A 12051-nucleotide genomic window follows, 5' to 3' on the forward strand; every position below is an offset into this window, starting at 1 on the left:
AATCTCATAAAGAAATAAAATTCCGCTTACGAAATTCTCGTCGATTGTTTAAATAATGAAATTAGAAAGAAATTCGTAGAATAGCGAGTCCCTCTGAATATTTAATCACCTTTCATCTCCGGTCGCGTGACCGGCATAATATCGATCGTCGTCGTCAGGGGCCAATTAAGAAAAATCCCTGAGTCACGGATTTTCATGAAAAACTTGTCGAATTCCATGGCGCGAACGCTTCGCAGACGTCCTTCTGCGCCCTTCGTTATTTTCGTGCTAATTTGCGAACCGCTCGATCCGCGAGGCGAGCGTAGAATGGCGGCCGTATGCAGAGTCGCGCGTGTACCAAGGCAAAGCGTGGCTAAATAGGGAAACGTTGAAAATTCAGGGAAACGACCGCGATTTCCAGTACAATGAAAGTCTCAGATATTGTGCGAGATATCGATCCGGACCGTAGCCGCGCAGTAGTTTTAAACAAATAATGGCGTCTCTACCGACGTCCTCGATCGCTGAGGATATAATTGACAGGTTTTTCTCTTTTTCTCTGTTCTTTTCTTCTTTCTCGCTTCTTCTTTATATTTGTATATTTTCTTTTTTCATTGCATTCAACTTGTTTTATTCGCGGAAACAGCGGGAACGAGTCTTTGAAATTTCATTCTTGCGGAAACGATTGACGCGATGGAAGCGTTTCGCGCTTCTCGATGCGTGCTCTCTATTATACACAGATGTCTGTCGTTAACAAAACTGTCCAACTTTATTATCTTTCTTCGTGCGTTCGTTCCGTTCGGTTGTAAATGCCATCGATCGCGTCCACATAGAAAAAGAAGCGTGGAACGTTCCACGATGAGTTATGGATGAGCTGAGTTTTCATTGTCTCGCGTTTTATTTCGGTGGAAGCATCGTTTCGTCTTGTTTCCATAGTGGGCTTCACGATCGTTGATTTTATCACCGTAGGTATTTAGCATTTGTAGAAAAAGAAAAAGAAGAGTTTGTGCCTTTGTTGAAAATTCGCAAGGATCCACATTTTTTTAAACGTTACGCTTGATACGTGTAATGTTATATTCTCTGGATCATCTTTAATTTACTCGAGTTCTTGTAAATTCGAAGAAACTTTCTTTTTTCATTTTTTCACATTAATATACAAATTAATTAGAGAAATAGCGAATATAGCAAACACAGGAGATACGATAAAACATAAAGAATTTTCCTCGATGCATTTGCTGCTACTTTATAATGCAGAAGGATCGTATCCTTCCAGATCAAATTCCCTTGAGAGTTCCTTATCGGTGCCACAAATTAAAATCATATGATAAAATAAAATTTACGCTATAACATTTATTTTTTGAGGGAGGAATGCAACCATCATTTAAATATTACGCATCATGTAAAGTTTACGACGGTAGCCAATAAAGTATTATCCAATAAAATTCAAGGAACTTTCGTCCAAATGCCAAACACGTGTAAACGTGTATTTCTTTTTTCTCCATGATGGTTGAAATTTTTTATTTCGATAGACTGGTCGCGTTTATTTTGTTTTTGGTACGTGCATGTTCGATTTCAAGCATATGTATGTAACTATACCGGATCATGGGAAGGAGAGGAAAAACAAACGAGAATATGAGTTCAGTAGCTGGTAACAAATATTTAGAAAGTTGAAGAGCAATATTCCGAAGCGACCGTGTGTACGACGTACGAGCGATTAAAAGAATGAGTGTACTGTGTTTTGTCCCTAGAACAATTCATTCGCGTTGAAACGTGTACACAGATCGTCTGAGAACGTTTTCTCCCTTTTTTTTTTCTAGCATTATTCCACGAGCCAAGCGTACGATCGACATTTTTCCTGAAACGAAAGGCTTATTCATGACAGCGAGTGTAAAGATGAGTTTCGAATAATATCTAGGTTACTTGCCCTTTCATTTACCTCGCAAACTCCCTTTGAAAATATTTTATTATTATTTTTTAAGGTCCATTATCTACCGGGAAATTTTAGATACAAAAGCATGTTACGAACGTTAATGATGTCTGCTTCTCACATTTATACATTGAAATTAGGTTTCGGTATTGTTCTCAATAATTTATTGCAGGAAAATCACTTCGAAGTTCGTTATTTCTGTGGATATTTTAGTTGTTCCTGTTCCTGTATAAAAATGATAATTTACGCTATAATTTTTTCACCAGCATATATTTTTTTAAATAAAAAGATCAGTTGTTCGACCATCGTTCTTTCTTAGATGGCAATGTATATGGAATTTTCTTTATCCAGTTTTCTAATAATATCACATGGAGTTTCAACCTTTTCAGTAATTTGTCGAAAAACTCGTATCACGCAAGTAATATAATGCATATGGTAATTAGAGGAGTTCGTTGTAATTACTACTTTATTGTAATTACTTGCCATGTGCATTTAAATAAACTACTACGAATATAGAAAATAATTCAACGGTTTTCCGTGCTGCATTTAAATGATCGTTAGAGCAATTTGACAGACCTTCCCTCCTTTTAAATTGAGCTTAATTAAATGTTCCTTGATTCAGATTGTCGATTTGTTTCGTGATAGTGCTACAGATCTACATCTTTAGCCGTACATAGTATACTTGCATTTGCATAGTATACTACTGCTTCTACAAAAATTCTAATCTATGAGATGGAAGTACATATTTCTTAATAAAACCACTCCCTCAGTGTTTTTATATCTATATCTATCGTGTGACGATTTACTTACCATAACACGTTCACTGTGTACCTTTTGGACGAAATACGCTCGAATAAATTCAGAGGTAAACCCCTGAGATTAAACGCATAACTCTGAATTAGGGTCTAGTGATCTCGTAGCGTTAACAGCAAAACATAATATGTAATCTTACGAAAGAACCATAAATATCCTGTAATTGCAATGTCGTATGATGTCATACGATGGGCGACACAATTTTTTACCACGTCGTCAAAAATATATTATTTGTTATTTATACAAATTGTTATCCAAATATTATGTTATTCGAAGGTTATCTCGTGCGCTGAGTCGACACACATTTTCGCGTAATATTGACATAGGTGTAAAATGCAATTTAAAAATCACGAGAAAGAATTTTGTAATAATCGTTTACATAACGCATTATGCAAAATTCTATGACATAGAAATGATAAATTCACTTTCGTTTATCACAGCTGACATCGTTTAATGAAAATATTAATAAAAGAACATATTACAAAATGTACACGTTGTATAACACTGTACAACTATTTACGATATTATCATTTAATATCCATGACATTTCAAACTTCATCGTTAAATAATTTTCCGATCGATCGAGAAATTCAAGTCAAACTCGTCCCTTGGCTTTCCTTTCGAAAACAGGTTCGAATACACATATCACGTTCGCGATATCACGAAGCAACTTTTTCAGTAGCAAAAACCACTTTCAACTCGACTCATTTTCCGATTAATATCGAACGAAGCAATGGAATCGATAGGAGGCCGATCGCGTCAGGACCCGTAGTACGTGTCTACAGTTTCGAACGAATAAAAAACACACACACACAAAAAAAAAAACAACCCTCGTTGGTCAGATGGAGCAGTCCTAATCCATCTTCATACAGGGAACTGCTCCGTTCTATAATAGATAGAAATTTTGTTTCACCGTTACGATGCTCCCGGAGGGTTGAAATAATTGATATTTACGCGACTACACGAGGAACCCCTTTTAAAATCTTACGAGACGTCTCGCAACGTGGGTTCATACGATCCGTACGTGAAGGTCGTCCAGTGTTCGCTCCACTTTTCGTAGGAAAGGCGAGCAAAAAAAGAGCGAGCCAACGGATCGAGAGGCGAAACGTGGTCGAAACCGCCTCGGAGACCGACAGGCGCCGTACAAAACCTTGATTCGCAAGTTTTCGTGGTTTGCAAAGGTATTTACCCTTTGTCAGACCGAGAAATTTCCACCTGACGCTCGTCACGGTGTTATTATTTTCATGCGTTTAAGGGAGTTTTCTACCATTAGACGCGTTTCTTCAGACCGTTTGTACTTAAAGAACTTGAGCATTTTTTACGTGTACAATTATTTTTGTCCGTGTTTCATCGTAACATGCACAAATTTGGGAAGAAAAACAAAGGAAGAATTTTAGAAAGGCGTACGTTTGTCAAGAATGTTTTACTTGCAGGCATTTTCTGTAGGTATTTAATCATGTTTTAGTAAGATGTACAAAATTCAAACGAGAGAGAAATGAAAATGGTTTCGAGAAAACAACATTGGAAAGTGACCGTGTTTTCCAGGTTATCGATATTTGTATTCACAATTTCAAGTAGCTGTTAACACGAAAACTATGAAAGTGGTCAAAATAGGTTTACAACGATACAACGTTCTTAGAGATTTGAGTATGTAAGAGAAGATATATGGATAAAAGTTTCTTTCTCTTCTTTCATGACACTATCGTGATTGATTTCTTTGATGCAAGTTATGTATGCACTTCAGTTATTGGTAATTTTAACTTTGAAGTCCGAATACAAAGTTTCTTACATATATTTTTGAAACTGTATGCTTGGGAAGAATGCGAGAAGACCTATACTATGTCTCGTCTGTGTTAAACAACTTTTATAACATTTGTCCGATGTCTTCTCCCTCTCATGAGGTTTCTATTGTGTGATGATATGCGCAGATAGAACATAACTCCTGTATATCTCACGCGTCTAGTAGTTAACGCACACAGCACAGGGTCCAAATTAAAACAAAATACTCAGAAGCTACACCTAATTCAGTCCATTTGATTTATAGTTAATCTAGAATTCAGTGATTCGATATAACGATATCAACGAAGTGTTAAAATCTGTCACGTTCGTGATTTTCGACAGAGCGAACTTTGGAAATTCGAAAAATTTGCGATGTTCCTCGTGGCGCGATCGATATCACGCTCAACTCGAGACAATTGGCGGATCGCGCTTTTTTTGATCGATTAAAAGAGTAAATCGCATTCCTAGTTTCGCGTAAAATTTTTTTGTATTTTTGAGATAGAACCTGATTTGTTATCTGGAAAGCTCGTGGAATTAATCAAGCAACGACTAAACAAAGATAAAGAAAATGAGAATTTTTCTTTTGTAATACGATTTTAGTGGTTAAGAATAGATGCTTGAGTTTCTTTGAATTTTTCCATTCGTTGCAAGTAATATATTTGATTATTAATTATTAACACAGTTGCGACTACATGTGATTGTATTTTACGTAGATATTTAGAATCGACATAATATAATGAAAGTAAATAGGTACATTCTTTAATTATTATCATAAAAATTTGTACAAACGTCTGCAATGTGTCTGCCACAAGTATAAAAATTTGAATCAAATTGTAAATTTAGTGGGCTGACGTTTACGTTAAAAGAATATCGAGTATCTCTGTCCCAATGTTAGAATTGAGATCAGAGAATTTTCCATCCTTATTTTATCATCTAATTCTCATTGATTTATTCCTAAACGTAGTCGGTTATAATTCACCTAAACTATCTCTCCCTGCAGACTTTACACGATACACTAAGCGGAAAGGAAGTTGAAACGAAAGGAGAGCAGCTTTGTTTTAAATTCAAATGATCTAAATCCTCGACTCGAGGGGAAGTTAAACGCGATAAGAGCGTTTAAGAGCAGCTTCTTTATTCGTGGTCACCTGTTTCCGTCCGATTATCTGTCTACCAAGAAACAGTACGATAGTCTGCTAAGAAAAAGTGTCTGTGCAGCATATTTTCTCCCATTGTCTTCCATTTTAACTCGTCCAACCGTCCCAAACCGAGGAGTTTGGTTTAGGATTTTCCTGAAATACGAATTTATCTTGCCTTAGGTTGCAGCAAAAACGATAACGTACAAGCCCTTTATGGGGTCCCTTATCTCGACTGCCACCATGGTCAGTACGATACATTAGGAAAGCCGATTTTATGATATTTTTAGAACGGTAATTTCGGGGATTACATAAATCGACGGGCATTACGTTCGATAGCCCAGCGTTCTGCAATCTTGCTTTTACAATACACGCGAAACAGAATCAATATTGCTATTCTTGCAATAAGGATTGGTTCGATGGGAAGGTCTTCGAAGAGCAGCAGAAAATGTTCGAGTAATTTGTTGCTTGGCATGGAACCTTTCTCGTGATTGGATTTTTAGTAAATTTTTCGATGTTTGACTTTTTTAAAGCGTTGCTGACGCTGTGGTAGATGTCGACGTTTAAGTGATTTTGTAACGAGATTTTTTATACTGAAATTTATTATCTTCGTGTATGAACGAATTCTAGCTTCGTTTGGATTAGTCAAGTTATCCGAGTTCAAGGTAATTCGTTTACAGCGTGAACCTGTTGTTTATTTCACTTGAAATATCTTTTCAGGTTTCTGTGCTTCTTCTTATTACTCGAGTCACTTGAGTCCAAGTAAAGTATGCTAATTGAGTAGGCCAAAAGGGTGTTCACAAAAGTATACTAACAATAAGAATCTTATATAGATATTTTATCGAAAGGTTTTCATATCGTAAATGGTCACACTCATATCGTAAATTATCGCATAGTGTATCAATAATTCTTGTTCGTTGATCAACGCGTGTTTAAAATATGTTCAAAAGGTAATTTATTTATTAAAAAATACTAGCGAAGATTCTTCTACTGAAAATGAACGGACACGATTAGTGCATTGAACACGCTTCGAAGGTAAAAATCAAGCAAACATTCGCTTCCATTTCGTTTCGTCTAAACTGTAAACGATCCACGAGTTTGCCTATATTCCATTGAACTATTAACGATGATTGTGGCTTGCGTTGCAAACAATCCAGACGAAACGGCGCCACGAAGTTTGCAAGTTGGGATTAAACATGCGTCGGAACAGACGGATCAGTTCGATTAGGGATCTGACGTGATGTTATCACAACATATGTACGTAGAAAACAAAACGAGTATCTTGTGAACCAGTCTGTGTTATTAAACTCGAAAATATTAGGGTTGAAGTTGTGTGGAATAAAAATTTCAAATTTCACTCATTGAATTTAAAATCTGAAATTTTTTATTTCGAATTTCAATTTTCTAACTTTCAATTTCTCATCCCTAACGCTAATTATCGGGTTCTACATCTCAAAATAGTACTATTTACTACGAAATCCTTATCTACTTAACGTTAGACGAATCAGAAAGCTTCTAAAAGATCGTTTTATGAAAACGCATTAAGTTGCATACTCGTTTGCGATACAATTAGCACGAACTCCATCCAATTACGCTGCCATAGTTAAACGCTTCGGCTGTGTATCCTATCCAAGTTGAGCAACAGAAGTGACGTAACAACATTCAACGTAAAATCCCACGAGTGTTTGTATTGATTGTAACATCGTACAACAAAGTTATACGAGAGAAATAGACGGTTTATTGCCCAAGAGTAAAATCGTAAAAGAATTACAAAAACGTGAGAGCTTTGTTCACAGTAATTAATTAAGCTCTCTATTTAAAGTGTATACATTAAACAGGATAAACAGGATAAGCACTGCCGTATTATCAGCATCGCGGTATTAAACTCTGCATTAAATCATAGTTTATATTACATACTTTAATTAAACTGTATATTAATACCATGGAATTTTTATTAATCCCTATATTAACACGTCAAAATGAGATATTAAGAGTGAGTTATAGATTTCCGTAGAGATCCGTATCTCATTCTGTACATGACAGTTTTATTTATTAAAAATTGAAATTACCAAACTCCTTTTAAATTCTCTTTCATATGAATATAATTCTACCTGTTCTATCGTCATCGTGCAATTTTAATTACAATTATTTATGTATAATATATACATGGAAAAATATATTACGCGGGCTATTTATTTTAATGTTATATCACTGATTCTTTATATCTTTAACTGAAATACTGGAAATTGTAAGATTCTTCGCTACGCTGTAATAATCGAATAAAAATTCAAAATTCTGCTCTCGAAGTCGAGTTAGGAGTTCACTTTAACGCTAATATCACGGAATTCTTACTAAACTCAACGCTAATATCAGAAAGAAAATTCTTACTGAACTCTGTTACATACTCGTGTCAAACAATTGTTATCAAACCCTAAGCAATTTCAATTAATATCGAAAAATTTTTTCTAAATTTATGAATTATCAGTATGTCAGAATTCTTGCGGAACTTTCGTTCATCATATGTCGTAAACAACAGAGTAATCGTATTATGATCGAAATACACGGAAGATTGTCTAAAGTTTAGAAGGAGAACCTTGGAATATTCCCAGTTCATCAAGGGGATGATCTGAAACTAACGATCTGAGAAGTTGTCTAAATTGCTCGTTCGTTAAATTGCGTTCGTAGAAGAGGATGCAACCTTCTCGGCCCTGATAAGACGCCACGCGGCCTTAATCACGTAACATCGATTATCGCGAAAGTCGATGCATGTTATAATACACGTCGCGCGTTGCGGCTCTAATTATCGTAACGACCACCGCCCTCTTCCACAAATCAACTACGGAATATTGTTAGTAAAATTATACACGCGTAAAACGTACAAAATTATAGGGTTGTTTGAAAAATTCGTAGCATCTTTTCTTTTCTTTTTCTTTTTACAGAAGCAATTGGAATTTCTATCTGAATATTATTTTGCAGTACATTGTACGTTATATGTCGTCAAACAAATTACAATCACAATTAGAATATGTTTCAAGTTCTACGAATTACGTATTATGCAATTGTCTTATTCAATGTAAAATTGTGAAATTGTAACAGAGAAATCTATGATCTACGACTCGTCGTTAATCGATTTATTAATACTGTTGATTCGAGTAATAAATTCGTCCTATACTAGCATATACATTTAAAAGAGTATCATAAAAATTGTTTGAAAAACGTGAAGACACTTATAAGAATAAATATTAATAATATAATAATGATACAAAGAATAAATATTTTCCTTTTGGTTAATTCTGTATAAAAGAAGTCAATTCGCTAATTTACCTGCGTTGTTCGAATTTGAAAGTCACATCGATGAAAGTTTCTCGGCTGTTGCTTGTGGAAAGTCGATCGACCAGTCTCGTCCGCTCGTCTCATCAGCAAATCAAGCGTGGAAATTGAATCCTTGCTCCTTTTCGATCCCTTGCATCGTCGATCCACGCTTCGTCTCCTTCTATGTTCAATTATCGAACAAGAGGATTCTTTTTGTACTCGATCGTTACATTGAACGAATGTTACTTTTCTGATAATTTCAAGGACACGAAATATAAGCCAGTTGTAATTTATTTTTCGTTTTGGTCGCCTGTTTCCGAGAACAATACACGGGTCCCACAATACGCTCGGCTATTACGCCCTCACCGGAAGTACATTCAACTATATTAACTTTTCGACTGACTTTAATTACGACCCGTTGAATGCAACTCGTGGGAAACGTATCACGCGAATAGAAAATCGCCTGAAATCTGGACTTTTCATAGAACTTGTCGTCGCACACTGTACCACGTGCAATTGAGACGAACTGCGACACGTCTGCATTGCCATATTCGAAACGGTTAGATTTGGAGGAAATGTAAGGAAAAATGGAAAGATACGAAGCGAAACACGTTATAGAATGAATATTGGCTCAGGCTCGCGAAAGCCTTCGAACGCTTGTGGATATCTTTTATGATTATATTATGCGTGTTACACGAAATAGTTTGAAATTTCATTAGCACTGTTATGAGACTGGATTATCATGATCACATGCATAAAGTTTGGTACAAGTATGAAAATACATATAGAAATTATAAAATATTAAGAATCATATTAACAAACCTGAATATTTAGTGAAACTATACTAACGCTTGTTGCACAATTTAAGATGATTATTCGTTCTGTATACTACCTTTTTACTAAATTATGTTTGCAATAAATTTGTTGTAATTTCTATGTATATTTTGAAATTGTTTTCAAGTCTGATTAATACAACGATGGCAGTCGTGTCTCATAATGTTTGGGAAATTTCAAACTGTTTTATATGATAAAGGTGCGCAAATGTCCTAATACGTTCCAGTATCTGCAGAAATATATAGTTGTTTAATTAATCCAAATATATCCTACGTAGAATTTCACTAATGTAAGCATAGGGTAAAATGCTAAAAGTACAGGTTTCCATAAAAAAAAAATTATGCTACTGGTCTTTCAAACGCTCCGTTGCATAAAATTAATTCCAGTTGCATATGGCACCTTGTACACGAAGCTACAGAGTGAATTAGTTTACCTTTAAAATGGTCGAATGCACGATACAAGTTTTTCCAAGCGTTTGCAAAATTTATATTTTCTATCAGAGCAATAATATTCCGTCTTGCACTGTTTTTTTTTTAAAAAAGTTCGAGCGTAAAAAATTATAGACAATTTACATTTTTCCAATTCTTTTCCAATGTAAGTAAACCTACTTTGAACGAAAATTCTACGTTGCACATTTATAAACAAAGATGATTTAAAAAAGATAAATATATATAATCGATCTATGTATATTAAATAATTTCGATGACATAAAATAAAGTAATTTTGATCTGGACGTTGCCAGAGTAAATAATTATCTATAAAAGCATACAAAGACTGAAACAAATAAATATTTAATATATTTAATATATAATATAGTATTTAATATATTTAATATGTAATATAATATTTAATGTATTTAATTTATAATATAATACATAATATAATATTTAATATATTTAATATATAATATAATATTTAGTATATAAATAATATTTAATTGATATTTAGTATAAAAAAAAAAAGAGAGGAAGGAAGAGAAGAACGTTGAGAAAAAAGATCACTTTATTGAATTTGCTTCGTCGTGTCAACGCGGTTAATAAGCACTGTTCGGATGATCAATTTGGATAACGATAGCATAGAGATCATAGTATACGATAACAGGGCACATTAGGGTCGCATTAGAGGCAATTGCGTTGGCGCGCGCCTCGTTCGAGTTTGTAAATTGCCTCGCTCCTACCACCGATAGGTTGATCACGAGCTGTAAATTCGAATGTTACACTTCTGACAAGTGCGCTTGCGCGAGAACTTTATAAACACGGCAATTCAACCTGGGAGAAGCTCTTTCACAGTTACTCAATGTGAAATGCTTAGAGTTTGTACCGCAAACATCGTTCGAATAAATATGATATTTCAATCCGTTCAGAGGTTTCCTGGTGGTAAGCATTTAAAAAGTTGAGATTGTAAAAAGTTTGGAAATATTGATTTATAAACCTTTTTAGAATCGTTTTATTACGTATAGTGTATTTTATGATCGAAGTATATCGCATGTTTTCTTTTCTCGATACGTAGTATTTATGTTTTATTTCATAAAATTCGCTACACGTAATAAAACAGTCAAGGAAAAAGATTGGACAACTCGTATTTTTGCTCAAATTTTTTACAGTTGTATAAGTGTTTTACATGTTGATATTTTTTATATCGGATCAACTTGTTTAATAAGAATTTATCGTAATTATCTTCTGTTAAATAAAATTGTTATTTGTATTTTTGTATATAACACAATTCTATTTGTTTCTTGTACTTTACATATTGCTATTTTTTTCTATTTTAGGATCTGCAGATCATATACTATGGTCTGCTGGGTCTGGAAGCGTTACGGCCGTGCAGAGATTCCATTCTCCGTGGGCTTTGCAAAATTGTACGATACGAACGACACCATGCGAATCACGTACTCTATTAGTAAGTTCTATTTCATTCTGTATGTCGTTACGTTTCACATCGAGACTATTTTCGAATTCAGTACATACCTACGTGTGATAGTAATAACAATTTTTTGAATTGGCGCTCGTACTGATCTCGCGGAATTATTTCGTACTTTTGTCGTAAAAGAGTTCTCTACGTTATCTGAAATACGTACACGCATGTGATAAAAATGTAGTAGAAAATTTCTTTATCGACAGCTTTTTTATACGTACATGTTCAATACTGTTTTATCGACGTGTTTCTTTCTTACCTCTGGTAGTAAACTAGAGTACCGTGGAAACAGATCAGAGATGTCACTAGATATTGCGACGTTTATTCATTTCCCGCGGTTTTAACGAACGAGCTGGACGTGTT

General features: G+C 34.7%; 1 protein-coding gene across 1 annotated transcript in view; it reads left to right on the plus strand.

Annotated features, from left to right (window-relative positions):
• LOC132909870 (rap guanine nucleotide exchange factor 2-like) overlaps positions 1 to 12051 on the plus strand; it is a 262500-nt gene that overhangs the window by 55568 nt on the left and 194881 nt on the right. Inside the window, exon 3 of the mRNA XM_060965025.1 lies at positions 11546 to 11673. Within this exon, the coding sequence (XP_060821008.1) occupies positions 11546 to 11673 (128 nt within the window). The remainder of the gene's footprint in view (positions 1 to 11545; positions 11674 to 12051) is intronic.

The sequence above is a fragment of the Bombus pascuorum genome, chromosome 8, assembly GCF_905332965.1.
Source record: "Bombus pascuorum chromosome 8, iyBomPasc1.1, whole genome shotgun sequence".
In the NCBI taxonomy this organism is placed as follows: Eukaryota; Metazoa; Arthropoda; class Insecta; order Hymenoptera; family Apidae; genus Bombus; species Bombus pascuorum.